Source organism: Scomber japonicus, chromosome 12 (genome assembly GCF_027409825.1).
Source record: "Scomber japonicus isolate fScoJap1 chromosome 12, fScoJap1.pri, whole genome shotgun sequence".
Classification (NCBI taxonomy): Eukaryota; Metazoa; Chordata; class Actinopteri; order Scombriformes; family Scombridae; genus Scomber; species Scomber japonicus.
In genome coordinates this window covers 22,019,360-22,046,044 of record NC_070589.1, presented here as the reverse complement: position 1 = coordinate 22,046,044, position 26,685 = coordinate 22,019,360, and the positions used below count along the sequence as shown (strand labels likewise).

Sequence of the window (26,685 nt, the reverse complement as noted above, 5' to 3'; positions counted from 1 at the left end):
CTGACCTTACTCAGTTGTCAATGTCCGATATGTGGTTCTCTATCTGCAATTAAAAAAGATTTATTTTTAAAGCCATGACATCAATATAGTATTGCTGTACTGAGAAAACCATGTATCTCCTACATGTCAATCAATAATGAGAAAAACATGTGACAGTGAAGTTTTCAGATAATACAATGGGTTTTTAGAAGGTGCTGTGTGTAACTCTAACACGAAATCCCCAAATCAGGATACACATGGCTACACATCACTGGACAGTAATGAAAGATATCAGAGAAAAATACATACAAGACATACTGTTTCTGTCTAAACTAAACAATTCATTTGTGTCTGTCAAATGTAAATGTACTTAAATTTGCATGCATTTACAAAATACATGGATTTTTCTGGTACCAGTGCAAACACACACGCATACACACGGATACACACACACAAAGAAATGTATGCCAGTGTATGTCCAACTACTATGAATTGTAACAAGTAGGGCCAGGTATCAAACTACTTCTTTAGTGTTGACCACAAGGTGTTCATAGCATTAAGCATCCAGTATGGTGAAGTATCAAAGGTTGGTATTGAATGCTTGGTCAGATTCTTAGGCTGGTTTACTTATTCTATGATTTTCTATAATCTGCTCTAAATCTGGATTTTTATCAGATGTTAGACAGCATGGTATTAACTGCTAATGTTGGCAATAATATATATACATATTGTATTTTCAACAAATCCTATTATGTGTTTATATTAAAATGCCAGAAACAACTATAAATAGATTCTACTAATAAGTCATGTTAAGCCACACAGGTGTTCCTGCATTACAATAAACATGGTCACTGCAATTTATTTTACACCATCCTACTGCAGAAAATAATCACTAAGGGAGCAAATGTGTTTTAATCCAGTCATGAATATAGTCCTAACATAAGCACAATTTCCTCCTGTTTGAGTGATGTTTGCTAAAAGTGCTGAAGCATTGCACAATTTATCCATTAAGACATGAGACTGACTTTAATCTCTTAAAATGACTACATGCAGTAAGATGTATAGCTAATGCACACACAAAAAACACACATCGCCAAGTGATTGTACAAAATGTATATTAGGTAGAAAAATCAGCACATGATGCAGTAAGGGAAAAAATGTATTGTAGACTCATTCGCACTCACACACATGCAGTAACCTGACTGAAATCATTATGCTTGCATTTACATGAGAGACGGCAGAACTCAGTTACCCCACTCAGCCTTGCTGAGACTGCTCACCATGTCGCTGGTGCCTTCATCCTCAAAGTCGTCTTCACCGCCGTCCGTCATCTCCCCCGCCTCCACCTCGGCTGTCCCCTCGCCTTCCTCTCCACCAGATTGGTCTGCTGCATTACCATGGAGACACTCACACACCTCCTCGTGTTTCCTCTGCATATCTGGCAAGAGACAGCAAGAGAGGCTTGTGGTTAACTTCAGACCACACCGACCTCAATATTCCAGAAAATATAATAGATTTATTGAACTGTTATGTTATTTTTCCTAATAGAACAATCTTTCTTTCAGAAATGCCACTCTATCAACCTTTGATACTCTCCGTATCTCTATGCCCTCTCTCCTCAAAGACTGTGTGTGTGCCTCTCATTTCAAAACCCAGCAAGTCTGTGTCTTTCCCATGTATATATGCATACTCTTCCAGCAGACAGGTCACCCCACCCCACTCTTTCAAATCTTACCGGCATCAGAGCGATGTTGCCTCTCAATCTTCTCCAGCCTTCCTAGCAGTGAGTCGATCTTGGTCTTGATCTGTGACAGCTCCTTTTTGATTGTTACAAGCTGGTCTGTCTTCACTGTAAGCATAGATTAATAAAGTTGAAAAGCATAATTAATGTGTTGTTTGACGAGAAGACACAGTAAAAACCTCAACAGCGACTGCTCTGTTCTGACACGTCTCCACATAGCTAATTCATTGCCAGAATATAGGCCTAGGCCAAATCAGTGATGACGATATTTCAGTGTATTGCATTATGAGGAAAATACTGATTAGTATCTGTGAGAATGCGAGCAATGCAGAGGCAAATGTTGAAAATTCCAGTTTCATACAACCATAAATCTTATTTTTGTTTTTTCATTCTTTTCAGTAATAATAACACCGTATTCACCAACTTTAAAAACAATAATTCAGCTTTCTTTGTCCACCAGGCCAAGCAAACGTGTTTTAATTACATACCCAGCACAAACATTATCAGTTAGCTCTGTTTTGGTAAACTATCTTGCTCTTTAGCTGCTTAACACTCCTGTATTGTCAGAAGCTAGTTGCTAACTTGGCCTGTGTGCTGTTTGGTGCTCAGCAGATCAGTATATTGTGTGTTTTAAGAGCTTTTTTCAGAATACAGCAGCCTGCTCTAACCAACAACAACAACACAATGAGAGTGGTGAGAGTAAACAAGGTGGTGTCTTAAAATGTCTGTTTTATCCAACCATTGTTCAACCCAGAGACATTCATTTTACAATCACATATAACAAAGAAAAGCAGTAAATCCTCACATTTAAGAAGCTGAAATCTGCTTTTTTGCTTGAGAACTTACTGACACAAGGTATCGTTTATCATAGTAATTAGCTACTGATTAAGTCTTACCATGTTTCCAGATCTCAACAATTACGTTAGCTTTATTGAAAAATAAGACAAGACTCAAGTTGTTTTAAACCACTGCTTTCCTTTAAACAGAGCAAGAAAAAAAAAGAAAGTGAATTAGAGGAGCAAAAAGTTGGAAAAGAGAACATACGTTTTGGGCTTGTGATGGATGAGCCAACATTGAGCGCTCGGGAGGAGGAAGAAGAGGAAGAGGAAGAGGAAGAACAGGCCCTGACTGGAAAGGAGGATTTGGCTCTGCGTGTGGATGGGACAACTACCCGCGAACGTTTGATTGGGATCACAGCCCGGGTCGGGGGCATGACACGACCGTGGTACTCAAAGAGTCTGAAGACACATAAAAAATCAAGTTGCAGCAATCTTTGCAAAAACAGAGATACCATTAAAGTTTTTACAGTGCAGACAAACACATCTTTAAATAGGGAGGGAAATGTGTCTCTGGATTTATAAAGGTTGTTGAACACCAAAGTGTGTCATCAAGTCACTCCTGCTATTCACCCCTACTTGATGTTGTTCAAGCAGCAAGAAGTGCTTACACTGCACCGAACAGACATGAAAAAGATATCTGAAAGATAGTGGTACATACTGCACAATACCACAGCCATTCAATCTAAACCTGTTCCCCATTGCGTATACATATCAAATTGCCCAAGTAGCAATAAAGACTCAAAGATAAAGGATTCAACTCTCAGGGAAATTGCAAAGTAGAGGAAGCAAACAAACCAATGAAAATGTCAGAAGTAAGATACATTCTGTGCTTTGCCAGTGCAAATGACCAGCCGGGGGACTGTCTGACATTCACTACTTGCCTATACGGATAAAAGCATCATTAGTAAGAAAGGAATAAAAACCTCTCCAATATGACATTCATTATGCCTGTGATAATGTAGTTACTTTGCCTTGGATGGAAATGGTGCTATTCAACACAAAACTCATCTTTATCTAAGTAGCTGATTCAGAGAAAGGGGGATAAGGGAGGGTATTCCTGAAGGGCAAATATCAGGAAAAAGGGACTTGAAAAATGAAAAACATTAGGAAGTACACTCTGACTTTTATTTAACTACAAGAGACACATGATGTTTTTACATACCTGCTGTAGAAATCGTCTCTGTAGTAGTCGTAGTCGAACTCGTAGCCACTGTGAAGACAGAAGATCATTTTATTTTTATATTACTATAATAGCATGCTTTTTTATTGCTTTTTTGGCAGATATAGCAAGGGAAGACCAAAATCATGCGAGGATATAAGATGGAAATTAAAATATGAATTTTGGGAAATACACTCTTTCTTTCTAGGAATTTGATGAGAAGCTCAATACCACTCTGCCAGGCAACAGGAGAGACTCCAGGAAGTTACTTCCCCAAGCCAAGAAATAGTTCAGCACATAATCACTTACAAAACAAATTTTAACCCAACTTGTCCTGAAAAACACAAGTCATATCACTTCATTGTGGCTCACAGCATTCAGTTTTTATAAGCATTTTAACACAAGAAGGCCAGGCGAGCCAGTAAATGAGGAGAAAAGGCTTAGGTCCTGGCTGTAGGGTTAATGAAAATACATTTACAATCTTCTTTTTTTGTACAGACTTAACAAACAAGATATAATATATTTGTGAGCTTTAGAAGTGCAGGTAGGTATACAAAGCATAAAATTGGGCAGTGAGATATGAAACAAAAATTGAAGTTTCTCAAAAACTACATCATAATATATGAATACTAACAAAACATACTTATTAGCAAGTCATTGCCGAGTCATAAAGTCGAAGACAAAAACAATTAAGGCAGATTTTGTTAGCTTCGGACAGAACCATGCTGTATATTTCCCCATTTCCAATCTTTGTGGCTAAGCTAATTATCTCCTCCTTCCATATTTTCGTATTTACAGATATGAGTGCGATTGATCTTCTCATCAAACTCTCAGCCAGAAAGCAAATAAGCATGTTTTTTAAAATGTCAAACTGTTCCTTTAAATAAACAGCTACTTAGTATTTTAAGCCTGTTCAGGTATCAGCTATGTCTTTCTGTCCTCTGGGTTTTCGTCATCTATAACAAGACTGTCAAAAATGTCAAGAATGAGTGAATGTGTAATAGCAACAAGACGGAAAGTGGCACTGATAGCACAGGTAGGGAATTGGCTGTCCTCCATAAGTACCCAGCCAGTTGGTGGGGATCTTAAGCACATATTTAACAGACAGCAGGAAGTAAGTATAGCAGAAAAAATAAGTCAGCAAAGCAATATCTGACTAATACAGTAAAAGAAGGCCAACCTGTAGAGGGATGAGAGAGGCCTCTTGGAAACCATTTTCGGTCTGTATGGTTTGGGCTCTCCTGCCATGTTGATATCTGAAAATGAAAATGAAATTCAAAGTAATGATATGATGTGATACAGTATTAGCTTATAACAAACAGCAAACTTTTGAATAAATATGGGGTGTTCTTAAACTGGGTAATGTTCCACACTAAAGTTATATAATCTAGTCAATAAGTTATTATAATTATAAATAAGTTAACAAAAGATTTATTAGCATCTAGCTCTAGGAACATGGAAGTCTCTCAGTTTAATTTTATATTTACAAGACTTGGCTGAGGATATTTAAAATGAAATAATCTTTTTTTGAATATAATCTTCCTCCATTAATATTAAGCCACATCATTCAAACATCAGCACTCAAATGTTGACCAACTCACAGAATTTACACTGGGTTTTGGCATCTAGTGACCTTTTGTGAGCTGTAACTTCTTTGTGTGTGTGTGCTGCTAAAATGGCATCAAAAAATACTCAGGAGTGATTAGGCAACAAGAAGTTGATCACAGAAACATTAGCTATTCATAATCATAATCATTTTGACATTAGTAGAAGTGTATTCCCAAAAGAATGGGTGGACTCGGTGTCATGCTGGGTGAAGACTCGATGCTCAAGTATGGTTTTCAATGAGTCACCGTGTGTGAGATCATTAAAAAATCTATATTAAAATGACTAGTAATAACAATCCTGTCATGGCTCAGTATGATGTAGGATAAAAATTTAAAAAGAATTCAGACAAGAAACAAAGATTGACCTTGGGATGATAGTAAATAATAACAGAGAGGACAGAATCTGTGCTGAAAAACATTGAATAAATGCACCCCAAAGCTTTTAAATTATTGAAAGATAGCTGAATACGTGTACAGAGCTTTTTGGTCCACCACCACGGCCACTGACTCTAAACCCACAAAATGTTTACATTCACAGTGAAGCAAGCTGGCTGTAATTATTTTTGCTTCAAACACAACTCAGCAAAAATAAATCTCTAGAAGTGATGAAAATATTCAGGATTAAAGTTTTACTGGTAAGTGATCTCACATTAAAATGGCACAGCTTGAATCTAGCCTGGTGGTGTGTGGTCCAGATGTTTGATTTTATGATAAAGGGCTGCAGAGGAACTGTAGTTAAAACACTAACATTGGCAACTTTTGTTTTGCATTTTGTAAATGATATCTCAAGGGTAATAATGACTGGTATTGCTGCATCAACACGATTATGTGAAGTGAGGTAGGGGGAGATGGCTTTCTACTATTATTCTATTATTAGATAGGGAGCAGCCATTAGCCAAACTACCATTTACAGTACATTACATAGTGGTGGGCTTATTATCTGTATATGTGTTTATGATGGATATATAACCAAAAGGATGGAGGTAGTTGTGAGTTTTTCAGTACAAAGGTAGCTTATTCTCAGCGAAAGGACGAGCACAAGAGGACGAGTGCCATTGTTATTAGGTAGCAAGCATTGAGTCATTTAATGATTTCATTTCAACCCACTGTAGCCTTGGAAGAGACGCTGATAGAAGTGAGAAGATGAGCTGAAAAGGTTTTAAAGGCCTTGAGACAACTGAGGCATTGATAGTGCAAAATAGGACTATGGGGTCAATGTTAGGAAAGTGTTCATCACTTTTTGTTTACTCAGTGAGACGACTGAAAAAATGCCCCTCATATGCATTAGCAAGCTACTGTGACTCATTTGTACACAGCTTGTGGCTCTATTCATACCTGCCATGAGTTCTCTACCACTGTAACTGCATTGGTATTACTGTGTTTAGTAGGCATATTGTCGCTGCTCCTGCTCAAACTCTGTTAAATCAGCCGCGAGTGCTGCTCAAGGTCATACAAAAAACACAAACATAATATATCAAACACCCGCTTTCCACACACGTGTGCACATATTCTCACACAGACAAAGGAGGAGTGTTCTCTCTCTGATGGATGAGTCACCCTTGACAGCTTTAAAATGTTGCACAGATAAAATATTAACTGCCTTGGGGATCATGTGGTAGCAAATGTCATTTAGCCAAAAGCTTTGCAGTTTCTGCACAGCAAAGACTGATACACTTTTTCTTTTTTTTTTACACTTGGAGAGTTGATAATGAAATCTGAGCTGCAATGTTAATGCACTGAGCTTATGAATTAAAGAACGCAAGATAACTCTGCGGTACACAACATCTCTGTTTCCTTGTATCTATTTTCCTTTTCCTTACATATTCACACACACACACACACACACACACACACACACACACACACACACACACACACACACACACACACACACACACACACACACACACACACACACACACACACACACACACACACACACACACACACACACACACACACACACACTCCACAAGCTGCACCTGTGTCTGGATCATCCAACACATTGTCTGCAGATTAAGCATTATCCGTGGTGCTATGTTTGGACCTTAGACTTTCTTTTCCCCGCTCTTATTCCCTTCTTTACCGGCTCACTCTCCCTAATAGATGGGGGGATGTATTGGTAGCTCTCAGGTGCACAGGGATAGCTGTATCATTATTATTAGGCTCCAGAAAGACATGAGGAATGTTTCACATTGTAAAGTGTGCTCTCGTCTGGTCCCCTGCTAGGGTCATTAAAGAGAGAGTGGAGCACTAAAAAGCACTCTAAAACGAACACTGCCACCTCACAACACACCCGACAGACACATACTGAGCCTCTGATTAATAACAGTCATTATACTAATCATATACAAAAATGGAATGCATGTGTGTATATGTGTGCGTTCGCAGACTGACTTATTTGTGCGTGTACCCATAAAAAGTTGAGGACGGAGATAGAGGCTGTGTTGCTAAGCAATAGCCACTTAGGACTTGATTGATACAGTAAACTGCATGCAGCAACGCATTGAGAGCGAATATAAAGTTACTTTATGCTGAAGTCATTATGAGCAAGTTGGACGCAGCAGAATAGCACCCAGATGTAAAATGGCAGATACTGTAAAACCGCAGGCAATCCCCTTTACTCATGAGTGACTATTCTTGTTCAAAATCAGCAGATCAATGTAGTGTTATCAGTCAATGATGACAATGTGTCCTTGAGCAAGGCACTTAACAATTGACTCTTTGGTATTAGTAAAAGGTAAAAGTCTTCATCAGGGTAGATCCACACAGAATTTATGATTGTTGTATATGATTATAACAATCAAACAACAACAAAACAACAAGATTTGTTTTTTTAAAGTAACTAAAACAGAAGAAAAGAAGCTTGTGTATCTGTTTTCAGCACAGCCAAACCAACTGGGCTGGGTGGACCCTTTGTATTACATTGTATTCCATAAGGGGGACTAAAGACAAAAAGTCAACAGTGTCGCAAAGCGCAGGCTTTTTGTCTTACGCATCACGTCCAGTCAGTACAAGCCTTGTTTCTTGTGAATGCCTTGTGCATAAGCAAGGCAATATGAAACAGTGTGACCATAAATGAATAAATAAAGAGGTAAGAATGCAAATATATTCAATTGCTATGGCTAAAAAAATGGCCACCATAAATAACATAAAAAATAGAGCTTGATACAGCATGATGCAAATCTTAAAGCTGCTTTTTTTATTTGGCTACATGGAGGCAGTGCAAAAAAAAAAAGCAAAACGATGAGCTAAAAGAGGCTAAAACTCACCATAGCTGGGTGACAATGCAGAATCAGGTAATAAAAAAACAAAACATGAGCAGTGTGATAATGTGCAGAAAGGGCAACCAAGAAAGGCCCTGCATTATAATGGCTGAGACTCCAGGCTCTACATACTTCATATAGGGTCAAATGTTATAGAATCTGTTTTTGAAAGCAGTATACATGTAAGGTACTCTAATGGCATAAATCAAACAGTGCTCGTTGGCAGCCTTTATAAAGTTGTAAAAAAATGTTTTTCTGTGCAGCATATGTAATACAGTATTTTTTTATATTACATATCTGATTGAAAGGCTCAGGATGAAGGACAGTGGCTCCATCTCCAGTTCCAAACCTTTTTCTCTATTTGAGATAACACATTAGACCAATATCTTTGCAGTTCACAGCATGAACAAAGACAATGAGTCAGAGCACCAATTACTGTCTTGCATTTAAGGTACATGGGTGAGAGAGTAGGGTTAAGATTATGTGATTGGAGGACATAGACAGTGTATAATCTTAAACTGTATTGCTTTGACACGATTGCAAACTGAAATTGATTTAGCATGTCTCCAGATATCTTTCCACTCTTCATCATCAGTTGTGACAGATAGCTCTTTCTCCCATGTGCCCCACAGGCCGTGTAAAGTGACACGGCGTAAAATGCATCACTTCATAAAAGAAACTGACAGACATCCTTCCAGCTGAATAACAGTTTCTCAACAGGAGATCATTCAGGATTGTTCATTAACGTCATGCTATGCATTATATCACACAAGTCCTGCCTTGGAATACCATTTGCTAAAAGGTCATTACAGTATTACTGGAAAATAAGTCTTTCAGCCTACTGATGTGTCTATTACCCTACTTACCCAAACATCTCATGCTGGAAATCAGGGTTATTCACAATAGGGGTAAAAATGGAAGCTTACTCAATAAAAAGGAACTTAGCCAGCCATTTAGGTCTGCTATCACCTTATTTTAGAATACAACAGGAATCATTTGAATACAATAATCACAATAACATGTTCAATTTGATCAGAGATATGCGTCATACCATAGACCAAAGGAAGGCAAAACAGCGGCATGGCTTCAGATTTGTTCAAGTTAATTTTCTAACTAGAAAACTTGCTATATAGATCAATAACATTAATTATAGCTTGTACTGGCATCTTTAGAAATATAAAAAATACTAAAACATCAAGTTTAAAGCCTGTATAGAGGGTATCATCCTTATGGACTCTGTCAACAGTTTAATGGTGATGGCAAATAAGTGTCACATCCAGTCTGTCGTTTTAGTTTGTGTCTTATTTTGGAAGGTTTTCTCCTTGTATGTGTGTGTGGTTATTTTTACTTTCTGTGTTTTCCCAGCTTAGTTGATTTCCTTATATGTTTCACCTGTGTCCTGTTTGTAATCACCCCTTGTCTATAGGTTTTGGTTTTCAGTTCACCTGCCACTACTTGACGATATGAGGGACAACAAGGGACAACAAGGGGCAACAAGGGGCAACAAGGGGCAATAAGGGGCAATAAGGGGCAACCTTGCCTTGTGCCCCTATATGTTGGAAACTCTCTAATCTAAGCCCATTAGTCAAAATGGCTGACTGGGGATTGTCACACAGAACCATGATCAATCAAATGAAATTTTCCCAAGGACCACATTTATTTAAAGCATAAAATGAATAGGCCCATTCTCTAAAGGCTATAAAAGGCTTCCTCAGCATTAAGTTAAAGTACTACACCCGAGGTCACTAATAGGAGGAACATGGTCCAGGTCCAGTTATAAATTATAGAGAATTATTACATAAGGGGTTTCTTTTTTGTAGCTTCTATGGCATTGGTTTACCTTGTAAACTCTCTTAAATTATCTCACGTGATCCAATCAAATTTGCACTGCATTATGACTCAAGTGAGATGCACACACACAGGGGAGACAAGAGACAAGAGACAGTAGTTGGAGAAATATACAAGTCAGAGAAAAGTAATTTCACATGGAGGGCTCTAAAAAGAGAAGAGTGGACAGTTTTTAATTTAAAGTGGACAGACTCTCACATGTTCTCACAGGCGGATCAAAACATGTATGTCTCACATGTTCTGAGACTGTGGCGGATGTATGAGAAAAAGCACAAATCTTTTGAACAAACGTACCTACTCAATTCTGAACTGAGGGAACAGAAAATCAATGATTTAAGAGCTCAATATGATCAATCCACCAGAATCCTAATATATTTCAGATTTAAAATCACTCACTTCTCTCAATGAACAAGAGAAAGTGGAGAATGAAATAAAACAAGGAGAGAACGAGAAAAGGAGGTGTTCAATGTGAAAAATGACAGTAAATATTGTTGAAATACTGAAGTGTACTTTTTTATTTGATGTGACTTGATCAGTTGTTGATTACCTATAGATGTTGATGCAACTCCTAGGCTACTTCAAAATATATGACACTGAATCATAAATAAAATTCGACACTATGATGTTCCAGGCCTTTGCTTGAGGACATTTTCTCTAACTGGACCTCTTTAAATATTAACTGAGTACCCCTGCAGACCATCAGCCTGTCTTTGCTTGAAAGCCTGAAAGACACTGAGAGAGCGTCTGACATTACATGAGCTACGCCCTTTTATGAAACCTGTTTAATCTTCTTTTATAATTTTAGGCAAAATTAAGTGGATAGAATTTTCCGAAGTACCTTCTGATCCGTATTAAGAAGAGCTATTGGTCTATGCAATGAAAAAGACTATGACCATTTCCCTTTTGTCAAAATGAGAGAGATATTTGCTTCTCTTAAGGTCTGGCCTAACAAATCATGCAAGAATGACTGGTTGAACATGTCAAGTAGTGACAAAATTCTTTATAGTCCATCACGTCTGGGTGCTTTTCCATTCTGTTCTTTTAGCATTCAATACATCCTCCCTGGGCTGTTAAGATGGGATTGCTGCTCTGTTGATATAGTGACAGAAATTTTCCCTGAAATGACTTGACTGTTCAGATGTATAAATCCTGCTGTAGAATATACCTTAAAGGTGTCTTTTATGAGCTTGTTGTCATATATGTGTTTACCCTGAGCATTACAGATGGCCACAATTGACTGTGACTGTTCATAGTGTATGGGGTGCAGAAAAAAAAGTGTATTCCTTATAATTTGCACCAAGTCTTTTGGTCTGTTGTTAATATAAATATATTGATTATAGCAGCTTTAAGGATATGTAAATATTCTCTTTTTAAGGTTGTATGAAGACCTTTCTCTGATGTATTTCATGACATTTTGTTGCACTGAACATCAATTTAGTTATTCTATTTGCCAGGTTGTAATATATGCTGAAAAAATGATCAATACTATGATTGTTATAACGTTCCTACAGGGCACACATGCACATGAAACATTTTCCAAATACATTCAAAGTCAATTTTGCCTCTTTACTAGTTTCTAACACACACTTTTGAGGTCAAGAGGGTGTTTTTCACGCTCCCTCCTCATCTATATACAAGATGAAACCATCAGTCGTTGGCTTTACGAGACCTCATTTTAATTCAGTGTCTCCTGCGGCAAGGATGTGGTTGAGTTCAATGACAGTTTTATCCATCTGCATTGGATCCTTTAAGAATACAATCATCAGCACCTTTGGGCCCTCTGACTCAGTTTGGGTTCATTCATATTAATGAAGCAACAGTAAATTTGCCTGTGAGTGCATTGCTGTGTTATTGTGTGTGTGTCTATTTCAAGATATAGACCCCTAAGCTAAGCACGCGCTTGAGCTCTTTGTCTCTGGAGGTGTGGACGATTCATTATAGCTGAACTGAGCATAGACAATGAGACTCAGAGCACACATACACAGACTTACGGGCACACACACACACACACACACAAGCGCACACACACACACATAGATTTAAATTGGTCTACTGGGATGAGCTCCGTTTAAAAAGGAAAAAGCAGCTAAATAGGTGTGTAGCCCTTGTGCTGCTCCTATTTAGCTAAGCACTAGCAGTATTATAGTGTGCTGGCAATTTTCCTCTTCATTTTGGTTATTCTACCAGATAACAATACATTTGAAGAGACTTCCCAAAGCAACTAGGCCTTTTAACACTGTCTTTCTTGATCTATGGCTAGTGGCAAATGTGTAATGTAAATGCTTGTCCTTGTTTAAACTAGTGTTCTCTTTTCAGTGATGACAGAAGAGGTACGTGATGCAGTAATGTAATACTACTTAATGTAGCCCGAGAAAGGAAATTAGAGAATACATTTCCTCCCTGAACTAATGCCTGAATGTAATCTTTTGTCGCTTCTGGCTCTGAAAAAAACTCTTATCTCTGGTGTTACACACATCCCGAAAGCAGGTGAGCAGTATTTGATTAAGAGATCATCCATCCAAGCATCTGTGTGAATACAAATGTGCAACTAAGAGGCACTCTGCATGACAGCAGTCGCAGATTCAATCTACCCTGCGTTCTCACACCCTGTAAATCTGACAGTGAAGACTTGAATAATCTCTGATCTCGGTTCAAGGGCACAGACAGCATCCACTTTTTATTACACCTGAGAGTGTTTTTCCACTTGCAGGGCAGGGTGAATGACAGGCTGAGAGAGCAGACTGGGTATATGTATATTTATCCATTGATGCATGTGAACATGATGACCTCTGGTTCATAAACTGCAAGTTGCAGATTGAATTATAATTTCTGAATGGTCCGGTTTTAATTATAACTAGTTTAAATGCTATTTTAGATTCATTTTGAAGGAGGCAATAACACGTCTTCCTCTTACAAATGAAAAGTTCAGGGGATCTGCAGCTACAGCCTCACATGGTCTGGTTTAGAGCTGCAATTATAAGTCAAATAATTAATTAATTGCCAACTATTAAATTAATCGGTAAGTATTTTCATTATAGATTCATCTTTTTGAGTCATCATTATGAAAATTGTTAAAAAATAAATACATTTTTAAAAAACTCTGGTTCCAGCTATTCAAATGTGAATATTTTCTGGTTTCTTAGTCGTATTATAGTAAACTGAATATCTATGGGTTCTGGGAACAGGGTTCGACATTTTTAACAAGTTTCTGTCATTTTATGGAACAAACAACTAGTTGATTAATCGAGAAAATAGATTCAGATTAATCAATAATGAAAATAATTGTTAGTTGAAAATCTAGTCTGGTTTGACCAGCAGCATATGAAATTTACATAGATTGCTATATAATAGTTATTACTGAATTAGCAAATAGCATAAGCATGCAAGTCATAGCTTATGACTCTTCTCTACTTGTGTTCCTGTTATGAACAGGATCTATCTATTGGCTATATGTGTGTTTGTCAACATTTATAGGACATATGTTTAGTTTGTTGCTTCACTGTGCACCTACACACATACTGAGAGCTGACAGCCTCCCTAAATAACATTTTCAGGATAGCCATATGAAAAGAAACTGTTACTAGTAATTCAAATTCAAAATATTTACACTTGGAGAAATAAAACTTTGATATCAGCTCAGTTATCAAGATCTTTAACATTTTCATCTAAAGCTGAAATCAATTTGTCACCTTGTTAGGGAAAACTGTGATCAACATTTTTTCACTATTTTCTGACATTTTACTTTGTAGATCAATTAATAATGAAAATAGTTCTTGTTGCATTCTCATTGGAGATATGTGGAATATATATGTGTGGAATATATCTAATAATGAAAACTCAACTGTAGATATATCTAATTAGATTTTCTAACTTGACTATAGAGTCAAAGTTTTGTAATAAATAGAGAGTATATAGCTTTAACGTGAATTCTGTTACTCTTTAATATGCTAAAACTTTTTGCCATATACACAAGGGAGGAGACTTTCATCCCGTAATATTGAAATCACTCAGTCAACTCAGTCTGAGCAACATGCACTCATCTAGAGCATATTACATCCCGACTGATTCCAATCAGGACGAGAACCTCAAGGCTGTAATAGTTTTTGTTATGGTTGGAAGGGGACACGTGGATTAATTGCTCAACAGCCTGTCCTTCCTTAATGACTTCCTTGTACTTTGCTCTTTCGCCCTGTTAAGGAAAATGGTTACTTGGCAGCACATAAATTTGGCAGCCGTTCCCCTCGCTCCTGAGCAACTAATAAAATTAAATTCATTAGAGCTGCTAAACTGTGGTCCATTAGGGAGAATGTGATGTGAAATTGCTAAATTTTCAGATTGGTTGTGCTCAATAGATCCCATTAGGGATAAAACAACAAGTAGCAGAGAAACGCTGTTATATTAGCATAGTGCCATACTAAAGGTCAAACAGTTAGTTGACTGACAGAACATTAATCAGCAACAATTTTATTTTACATGGCTAAACAATGTTTGTCTTTAGCCTATCAAATGTAAAGATTTTCTTTTTGCTTCTTTTTTGTTGTGCATCATTTCAAATTGAGTATTTTTCAGCATTGGATTGTTTCTACAGCTTGTTGCATTTTCCACTACTTTTACCTTTCACACTAAAAAAGTAGATTAGCTGCATTAGAAACTATTTTTACACTGTAAATTAATCTCAGATTTTTTTTTATAGCAGTTCAAAATGCCAGCATGTAAACTTACTACAATGTAAGACAAGGAAATGTAGCCAAACTTTTGCTTGAAAATGACAATTAATCTATTATCAAAATAGTTGCAGATTCATCTTCTGTTCATCAACTGATCCACTACTTGTTGTAGTTCTAGTCGATTCATCCAAAAATAATCGAATGAAAAAAGAAAAAAAAAGGAAATGTTAAAAATGTTGATAATCTTTATGTGCAACACAAAGACACAAATCAACAGTGCAGAAAGTACTGCAGAAAGGTTTGATGAAGCTTTGGTACACTTTAACATTGCTACATGTTGATTTTTGCATTCATTCATAATGAGCAAATTGTCATAGCCTGAGGCTTTCATCTCTCCGGAGCTGTTCATGCACTTTTCTTCTCTCCATTTTGCCATATTCTTTCTTATGATGTATTTATTTGGCTCTTAAAGGTGCAGTGTACAGGATTTAGTGGCATCTAGTGGTGAGGTTTCAGATTCACACACACGCACACTTTTTAAAACAAGGAGTAGAACAAGGCCCTCTCTATATTCAGTGTTAGTATTGTCAATTTGGTCTACTGTAGAAACATGGAAGAGGACCTGCTCCCTATGTAGATATAAAGGGCTCATTGTAAGGTGACAAAAAGACAGCAATTCTTATTTTCAGGTGATTATACACTAATTAAAATGTACTCTTTTATTAATGTAAATCTTTTATTACATTCTTACTAAGTCCATTCCACTAGATGCCACTAAATTCTACGCACTGCACCTTTAAGTGCAACTCTTTGAAACGTTTAACTCCCAGAGCCGGTCCGTCTCTTCCATCTAACCACATGCTCATTAATCTGTGCAAGCAGCTGGAAAACAAACCAGCAGCTGCCACCTGCTGAAACTACTTGTACATCTGCTCCAAGACTTGGCTTCTTCATTCATGAGGTGGCTGTGGAAACATACAGCACCATAATATGTGGGGAATGGCGACTGGAAGCCATCACAGGAATTTATAATCCGTCAGTCGATAGAAAATGTGTAGGCAACTATTTTCATATTCGATTAATCATTTAGGTGAGTTGCTTCCAATCTGTGGGTCGGGTCCCCATAAAGAGCCACAAATTCAATCTGCAAGGTCACAGGTAGATTAACAAGATGTGACAACAGAAAAAACATGTTTCTACTTCCATACATTTGTTTCTTTCTTTACACTTTGCATTTTTTCTTGTGATTTACTGGAAGAATCAGAAGATCAGTCAATTAGTAACTGATTAATTGATTGATAGAAAATTTAATCTGCAACTATTTGTACTACTCTATTTTGTACAAGTGCACACTTGAGTTTTCACTGCTGGTCAGACAAAACAAGACATCTGAAGACATCATCAGACATTTTTTTTTACTGATGCATGCCATTTTATAAACCTAATTATTCATTGTGGAATACATTTGCAGATTATTAATAATAACAATAATAATAAGAGCTGCAATGATTAGTTAAAGTTATATTGGTTATAATGATTAGTTAATAGTCAATCAAAAGAAAAGTCATTTTTAAGCATAAATATCAAACATTTGCTGTTTCATCTGTTCATATTTGAGGATTTGAAGCTTTTCATGCAGGATACTGAATAGAATATCTTTGGGTTCTGGTCTGTTAATTGGACAAAAAACGACATCTGACAGGTGACAACACATCACCTTTAACTCTATGAAATCATAAAAATCTGACATTTTATATACAAAAACCACTAACCACAGATTAAATAAAAATAATCATCAGTTGCAACCTTAATGATAATTACATTGTTAGTCACAGTCACACAGTTTTATAAATGTAAATAAAAAGGCATAAAATGCAAAATTGGATTTATAAATAATCAAGTTTAATGATAAATCAATACAGATAGATGTTAATATAATATATTTAAATGTGAATTATTGATTTACTTAAAGGGTTGCCAACCATAATGAAAATCTTCATCAGCAGCACTTTGCTCCACACACACACACACACACACACACACACACACACACACACACACACACACACACACACACACACACACACACACACACACACACAGGTGCACACATGCCACACCTGCAAGTCGCCATGTGCAACCAGCCAGTGAACAGCTCCTCTAAAAGCAATCAGGAGAGAAGTACACTGCTAATAGACACCTCTGCAGTACTTACTGAACGCACAACTTTCCACTCACAACACCACTGTTCTGTACAAATGTCCTGCCCTTTAAGCAGCACTCTCTCCTCTGTGATCAAGTCACTGAGAAAAATTCCAATACATCCTCTGAAAACTAAAGAAACAAGGTGATGGATTTATGTTGTGTGAACTGGTAACCTATTATCAGCTAAGCCTGTGCATATAAATTATTACAGGGCTGCAACTAATGATCTTCATTAATGATTAATCTGTTTATTTTCTCATTTCTTATGAATTGATTAGTTGTTGGGTCTATAAAATGTCAGAAAAGAGTGAAAAATGTCAATCAGTGTTTCCCAAAGCCCAAGATAACAAAGTCCACAAGTCAAAGATATACAGATTACACGTCACAGAAGACTAAAAGAAAAAAAAGAAAAACAGAAAATATTCACATTTTAGAAGATGGAATCAGAAAATTTCAAATGTAATCAATTATAGAACATTTTGTGATTAATTTATTAGTTGACACCTTATCAATTAATCAACTAATCACTGCAGCTCTAAATTATAATGCTGTATGATTGGCATCAGTGTCCACAATCTAATTTCCATACATAATGAAAGCCGCAATGCAATGATTCACAATGCATGTAAGATAAAATGAGGATTACTTTTGACATTTCTAATTTGCATGCAAATGCCGAGACAAACAAAGCAGCAGAAAAAGAAGCCAAATGACAAACAGATCGCCATTATTACTGCAAAGTAGCCCAAATACATGTATACAACACAACAATTAACAAGTTCATGAAAACAATCTCATTAACATTAAGTAAAAGGTCACTGGCAACAACTAAAGCACCTGAATTATAAACTTTTAATTCATTACTCAACCATGAAAGAGGGTTAGACGTGCCTTACAGCTTTTGTCTTACACACAGTATTAAGCCGTATGTCAAAACTTGCATCGTTAACTTCAGCAACAGTAAATAAACTCTGTTATCAGTGATTGACATCTTCTACTCACATCTCTGGTTGCGGCGCCTGCCTTTGTACATGGTCATGTCGAGTGGGAAAAGATGGGTGAAGCTGTGCTGTGGCTGAGCTGACTTTGCTTCGTTGTCTTTCTCTCTTTCTCTCTCTCCCAAAAATAGACAGACAGCCGGTGTACTTCCAGCTCCAGCTGAGCCGCTTCAGACTGTACCATTTGTCAAACTATCCCAGGGGGAAGTCTCGCCTCAAATGCTCCAGTCATGCTCCAAACGCAGCAGCACAAATTGAACTAAAGATCCCCCTTTTTGCCTCTGTGTCGAACAGATTAGGTGGTGAGAAATTACAAGGAGTTTAATTATGATCCTTTATAAATTAGTCAGGCAAACTGGCTTCTCTCTTTCTCTCTTTTTGCTGCCACAGAGAATAAAATCTAGCAATGGCAATTAAAATGAAGCAAGACAAGAGGCAAACTTTAAATGAATAGAGAGGCATGAAACTAATGTACATGTTGGCAGGGTCATAACCAGGATTTTAGAGTCAAAGCCCCCCCCCCCCAAATTGCCCCAGAAACATCCAACAGAAGCTCTTTTTGCAGTAACCTACCTATAATAGGTAACCTACATTGTCAGTTAATCACATATAGATTTTTTTTTTTTTTTGGAGGACTGCCTGCTACAAAGTTTTGGTGCAGAAATACTGAATCCTGTAAAAGCAGCCTGTAAAATAGCAGTTAAACGTGGGCTAGTAATAAACAAACATTTTCACTATTGATTTATCTGCTGATTATTTTCTTGGTTAATAGTTTGGTCTATAAAAATGTAAGCTGTTAGTTACCCGAGCCCAAAGAAAGATCTTCAAATGTTTTGTTTAATCCGACCAACAGCCTATTGATTTACTGTAGATGACTACAAAGACTGAAACTATTCTTTTAAAAAAAAAGCTGAAACCAATTGATTTTTTCAGCTTTAACAATGTGTACATTTTTTAATTATGCCTCCCCCTCAATGAGCTGAAAGACATTATCATGTGCCGTGGAGCTGAGAGGAGCTACAGAGTCAGGTGATCATTTTTTGTGGGTTCATCACTACAAGGGACTGCTCACAATCATGCGTGCATCCATATTGTAAAACACTGTACACTTACATGCTCACAGGGTTTTCTGACTATGATTATCTTCTTGTTTTTAATCCTAGTTTGTCATTTGCCATTTGTCATTTAGTTGTTTGAGGAACAGCAACCGCAAATTAGCCCAAATTAGCTAGTTTCTCTTAATCCAGTTGGCAAGGCATGTACAGTAAATAATAATATAATAATAATAATAATAATAAAGAAGGAATTATGTGTTTAAATGATATAAAACTCGTGAAAAATGTCCTTTATGTCTCTCTTTCTCTCTCTCTCTCTCTCTCACACACACACACACACACACACACACACACACGAACACACACACACACACAATTCAGCTTCTATTCAAAACACTTTTGTAGCAAATTAACAAGAAAAATGCAATCAAGAGCAACCCTATTTGATACTCAAGGTTTATCTTAGAAAGTACATATTGCTTTTTCTCCCCTTTAAACCTGCAGTAAAATCCTGTTTGACCTTAGTAGTCAAACGGCACCCTTTCATGTATTGGAGTGGTAAATCAGTTTGCTGTTGCGACTGTCTCCCATTCAACTCTCACTCTTTAAAAAAAAATGGAAGTGGATGGGCTGTGGACTTAGGAGACAGATTGAAAAGCAGAGCACCCAGGGGGGAAGCAGCCTAGTGATTCCCCAGCTGTTCAAGCATTTGGGCTCTGTTGTAGAGATGAAGCCCTGTAATTGTAATATCTAATTACACTGACATGGGGTTTGCAGCTGTCTCGCACGCAGCCTGACATCTTAATAGTCTCCTAGCTTTTTGGAGAAACATTAATAAGACAATTATCTGATGTGACAAGAGAAAAATGGCAAAATAGATTCAATAAAAGATACTGCTTTTTAGTTTTATGATATTTGTGTCTTCATTCTCACCTTTACCACCACCATCCATTGTCATCTCTAAATGCTAAACTATCAGTGTGTCATCAGTTTCCAGGTTGTTTCAATCTGCTGCAAAAAACATGGAGCTTGTCACGGAAAAATGTCAATTTTCAAGGCATAATATGAATAATCTGTGGAGGAGTTTTACTACTGAGGTAACAAATGAATCATGGATGCTGTGGGACAATAGAAGATGTCCTAGTTTTGGTGGCATCACCGTCACTACTAATCTCTCAGCGCCATCTAGTGTTCATGCACATAGAAAATTCATGAAGTGAAACAGGAAAAAAAATTGCCTGATAGAGAAATCCAAATTACAAACAGGGTAGCTGTTTAATTTAATTGTAATGTTTCATATATTACATTTAAAATAATATTGGCCATTAAATTTAGTAGCAGAGGTGACATTACTTGTTTTTGAATGTGGTGGGAGTGGTGTGGTGGGTTTTTCCCAGAATTTCAGAAAGATACTTATCTAAAATAGAGAAACCTTTACCAATGACAACTGTCTGAAACTTGTAAATAAAGTTGCAATACAATTTTTGAGCTTTACCAAAAAAAAAAAAAACACCACCATGGATTTGCAGCAGTGTTCTGCAGTGAGTATTTTAACCACAGTGAGGCACTCAAAGACTACTCATCAGCAGTCATGCATTAATGCTCTCACACATGATAAACCAGAGATAATAGGAAAGCAGATATGATCACAGCGAGCACTGCTTTTAAAAAATGAAGCTGTAAGTATCAGTACATCTTTGTCCAGATTTTATCCACAGAAGCTGACACTAAAAGAAGAAATGCTGAGTTGGTGAAACAGTGCTGTGCTGTTCATCACCAGCAGACATCTTCATCTGGATCTAAGTGGCTGCTGTCTCAGGCCAACCACCAGTGTGATTGAATGTCACTTTTACTTGCATGAACTACTTACAGTCATTGTGTCTGCTATTCGGTCATGTCCACAGGAATTTAATTGAGTAAAGCAATCGCTGGAGCTTCAGTATCTCGCAGCTATTAAATTTACTCAAGCATGGGACAGTATGTGGGACACAGCATACTCACAGCATTACAGGTTTGAATCTTACATTGTGATCTTCCTGTTACATGTCTACTGTAGCCTGCAGGAGACTATATGTCACCTTTGGATTTAAGATCTGTGGAGACTGTGGACGCCTTTAAAAAGCAGTTCAAGACCCATTTGTTTAGACTTGCCCCTGTGTAATTTGTCTTTTTTCGATTTGTTTTTTTTATTGTGTTTTGTGTCCGTTTGTATAAGCTTTATTTTGTCAGTGAAGCACTTGTGAAAGGTGCTATTTAAATGTCACGTACTTACTTAATTCATACCTTTACACAGCTGCCTCTGCTGTCAATCCTCACTGTCTGTAATTTAATAAAAAAAAGGAATGTTTTTTAAGAAAATATCAAGAATTCATACCTTGTGCAGAGTGTACCGACCTCTGGCAATATAGATCCAAAGCCTAATCAAATATAAAGTTCATGTTTAAAAGATAAGGTGTGTAAGGGTTAAATTTCACAGGGGCAGCAGAATAAATGCCGTTACTGTAGGCACCTACAGTATACCCCTGACACTTAGGTTGCATTGTTAATATCCTGAATTTATTGAGTGTGTGTATATGTGTATGGGGGAACTGTGTGTGTCCACAGATGCTCCGTGTTTACAGGGGAACTATAAAGTGCAGCCAGTGGAGCCACAATACGACGTGCTACGGAAGGAGTAGTTTACTTTGGTTGCTGAATGGAATGAAGCTCTGTGGGATTTTAGCTCTCACCGTTTTTGTTCAAAAGACACGTTCACCTGAGAGCGTCTCAGCTAGATATGCTTTTGTGCCCTTAATGTAACTTCCGCTCTCTGGGGAAACACAGCGTGACAGTTGTATTTCTCAGGAAATATAACAGTGTTGTGGTTTGTTAGTGTACATAACAATGAGAGAAGCAGCTTTAAAGGGATATATCATGCTTTTCTGATATTCTTATACTGTTATGATGTCGGATGCCCATGTTAAACATGGTCAAGAACTTCAGGTGAATACACTTAAAATGCTTCCTACCAGTCAAAAGCACAGTTAGTTACTTCTACTTTCCTATCAAGCAGACATCAGATTATTCATGCATGCCCACAAATGACCATCTGTTCTGTAGTCTTTGTTCCACAGGTTGTACACTTTGTCCACTCACATATTTCGGATCAGATTCAGGCTCAGACATGTCCTAATGTTTTTGATAAGCTTTCATTTTGGGTAAAGAACGAGAAAAGTAGGGAAATCCTGCTACTACTGTTCCTTAACGTAGCCTGGATGGCCAGTCAGAACAGAGTGGACTCAACGGGAGGCCTCAAAGAAACAGGAGCTAGAACGGCCTGTTTCAGATAGAGGCTGAACTGAGGGGCTGCATAAACACCAGTTATACCCGTAAAGCCCCAGAATATAACTATAGACCTGGAAATGTGATGATAGATCCTTTAAATGGATGCAGTGACACAGATATGACAACACAGAAGGGAAATGTGAATTTGTGTTGACAGCAGTGTGAATATTTCTGTGGTGTGCCAACAAAAAAGTAGTCATGAATGTGATTCATTGTTCTTCACGTTATTTAGGTTCTATGAGCCTAATGTCTTAATAACATACAGCTCAGTGCAGTCCTACCCAAGTTTACAGCAACATACTTGATTAATGTTGGGTACAAGACCTGAAATAAGAATAAGAAAAAATAAGACCTGCACTGACTTAAGCAGAATGAAGTATGGACACACTGATCCAATCTGCTGGATTAGTATCAGCGCTGGTACTGACTATCAAGAGGATTGGGTAAAGACTATAAAGAGACTGAGCTATGCTGAATATAGTTTTTTTTGTCAGTAGCATTATAAAATTCAGTGTATCTGTTCACTGATGTACAGCAAGCTACCTCAGGCATACCTGGCCTCATGTTACCCTCATAAAAATGATGCAATCCAATGTGCCCCTCACAGAAAGGATTGTGACAAAGACACCACTGTTATCAGATCAGCATCCTAGGTTGAAGTATCCTTCCTGCTTATTCCAACTTGGATCTTTTTCTTTTTCTTCTTTTCTTTTTTTTTTAGCTTTTTAGCTGTTATTTCTATCAGCTATGATCACTGTACTCATCATGAAACCAGGTAAGACAGCGTTGTTAAACAAGGCAAAAAAACCTGATACAGTAGGGCGGGATGAAATTAAGCCAACAGTACTACTAGAATAAGTATGACAGGTCAAAGCTTAAGCAGGAAGTCGTGCTGGAAGCTATGATGAATGTTTACAACAGACTATTTGAATTATTGAAATAGTAATCCTGTTTTCCTTTGTTTTCTTTTTCCAGTTGGACAAACCTCTAACTAGACAGAATCATCTGAGAAGTCATCTGTGGAAAGTGTTCAGAAAAGCATTCGCAAAAATACTTGTCAGGTGATTGGATGAACCATCTGTGTATCAGAGTCTTAATTTGCTAGGTAGAGGGTTTTGCGACGCTGACTGGTCTGGACCACCGGTGATTCAGACATATGCGCAGAACATGTAACCTGACAAGATGGATTCTTGCATGATCTTGAAAATCCAGCTGCATCACAAAGTAAACAAACATCTGAATTTATTTTACTTCAATATACTTATTTATTCATGTTTGCATGACTTATTCTAGTGACTTTTAGTGTCATATTCTCGGATCTCCACAATTAACTGAGTGAGTAGCTTGTTATTGTAGTAATGGTAACCATAACGTCCAACTCCACAGTATCAGCGATAAAGTTCTACAATAGTACAACAAAAAAAGTTCTGGATTCACATAATCATACTGCAAATCACTGTGAGCACAGCTAAAGCTTACAGTTTTAGCACCACTGTGTGAGTGACTTTACAGCCAGAAATGCATGAAACTGGGCAAACGTAGGCTGGAATTACAGATGTGACCCTATAGTGCTCTTATTCATATTTAATGAGAGAGCAGAGCTTGGGGAGGACTTTTATTTTCCATGGAGGAGGCCAAGAACTAATCAATAAGTAATATAAGGAAGATTTACAGGGATCTACTGAGCACCCATGAGAACTGGGGCTCTGAATGTTTCCTCCTTGTTGCTGTCTTTTGGTCCGTCTCTGCTGCTCTTTCTCCTCATATTCTCAGTCTTATCTTTATATTCAAGCTTGCCTCATGTCCTCACTGATGTCTCAGTGTATTTAACTTCTAAAAATAGATTCTGTATCTCTTCTGTATCTCTCAATCTCACAATATCTTTAAGGTTTTACTAGTCAAATTTAAGCTTGCAGACAGATAAATCACATGACCTTTAACCAGATGGTAACTTGAAGTAATATTGGCAATATTGACAACAAGAGTTGATCATTTTAACCCATTTGATGTCCAAAAGTTTCATCTTAAAATTATTTTTTATGGACCTTCATAAAATGATATTATTTGTATTGGTATTGACCTCCTTTATAACACTTGTCTTGCTTTTCTACACTACTTCTTGATCATTTTTATTGTTTTTGAAGTCAGGTTTGTGTGTTTTACAGCACACACAGAGCTTTGTTTTGTTACAAAGTTTTGAAAAAAGCTGTTTTTATGAAACCAAACATACATGTTTAATTTACCTGCCTGTGCAGATGAAACATGAAAGCTTTAGATAATGAGATATTTACTGGGTACTCACACATGGACAAAAGTACAAGGGAAGAAAACGAGAGTTTAGGGAATAAGGGAGTAACAGCTTATTGTTAGAGAGAGAATTGTTACTGAGACAGGAAAAACTGAGAAGACATGGTTACAGTGTTGATAGTGTAATTATTAGTTGTTATTAAATCTATTGCAAAATCATGATATATTTACAAAATATATTGTTCGGGAAATTACAATTTTAAATACTGTGTGGAGCACTTGGAATATAACTAAATACATTTACTCAAGAGCTGTACTTTTTTGAGGTACTTGTACTTGAGTGTTCATTAATATAGTTACATTTGATACTATTTTTTTTACTTAAGCTTTTGCTTACTTTTTGTCACTTGTTTCTTTTCAAATTTCAAAGGTGTGTAAAATTATCTATAATAGAGCATTGTTGTAGATGAAAGTAATGGTTCCCACATGTTTTGACTTGTGTGCTCTTGCACAAAAAGTCTACTTGGGCTCCTTTGTCACGTTTCACAAGTTTGTGATCGTTATTTTTTTCCACAGAAAACTCTCAGCAATTTAATACAAATGCAAAAGACAAATATACATTTGTGAAGCAGACCAGTTTTTTCTTTCTTTCCTGTTCCATTTATCATTTCACAAATTTAGCAGATTTACTGAGTGAGCCTATAGAGGGGGCAACCTCTGAGAATAGAAGATGAATTCTTATTGACTGCTTTCACAGCTAATATTGGTGTCCAATACATACAAACTATTCACACTGTAATCTAAAGCATTAGCACTGTGTAAATCAGAAAAAAATGCATTACCTAGTGATTGTCCAGCAATGACCCTGGCGTTCTCTCCAGCCACGGCCGCCCTGGCGTTCCTCTCGCTGGCATACTGAACGAAGGCGTAGCCTTTGTGCACAGAGCAGCCCACAATCTTGCCGTACTTGGCAAAGATGGCCTCGATGTCAGCCTTTGTTACCACGGCCGTGTTGAGGTTGCCAATAAAGACGCGGGAGTTGAGGGAGCGTGGGTCATTCTTGTTAGTCACGTTGCTGGTCTGGGTCTTCCCAGTCATCCTAGACCTGCAGCACGGCCTGCTGGGAGACACAGAGCACACTGCTCAGAAAGCCAGGAAGGTTAGATTGTAGAAGTTACACACAGAACCAGTGCGATGTAAACTGGTCAGAGCTGAAAGCATATGTTGTAGATTAATGCAATTTCCTTTTTGTTTTTTTATATCCTTTGAAATCCCACCAGATTAAGAAAAACACTTATAGCAGATATGAGATTTTCTTCCCCTGGCAGCACCAATGCACTGGTCACTGAAAAAGGTTGATTTATTTATTTCATCATTATTTCTTCATGAGATTTCATAACTGAAAACTAAATACTGGAAAGCTGCAATTTCAGTGAATCATTCAAGGCTACAAATCATAGTCTTTTTAACATTGATTAAGGTGCCAATGATTTTCTTGATTAATTGATTGTCTTGTCCATAAACTGTCAGAAAATAGTGAAAAATGTCTAGCATGATGTCTTCCAACTGCTTGTTTTTGTTCAACCATCAGTCCAAAGCACCCCAAAAAAAGTTTATTAGCAAAGAGGACTAAGAAAAAAGCTCTCTTATTGGAGTATTGCACAGTTTTAGTTATCTAATGTCTCCTCTCTCCATGCCTGTATGTTAACTACTGAAGTCTAAAAACCATGCAGGCTGAGGCAGAGTGCTG

General features: G+C 37.3%; 1 protein-coding gene across 1 annotated transcript; it reads right to left on the bottom strand.

The window, feature by feature from the left end:
* Positions 1 to 10: 10 nt before the first annotated feature.
* LOC128369037 (RNA-binding Raly-like protein) lies at positions 11 to 26,033 on the bottom strand. Its single transcript, XM_053329991.1, has 7 exons — positions 25,778 to 26,033; positions 4,899 to 4,974; positions 3,722 to 3,769; positions 2,765 to 2,958; positions 1,715 to 1,828; positions 1,260 to 1,417; positions 11 to 43 (listed from the first exon to the last, which is right to left on the bottom strand). Exons 1-7 carry the CDS (start codon positions 26,031 to 26,033, stop codon positions 11 to 13), a joined length of 879 nt encoding a protein of 292 aa, XP_053185966.1.
* Between the last annotated feature and the right edge of the window lie 652 nt (positions 26,034 to 26,685).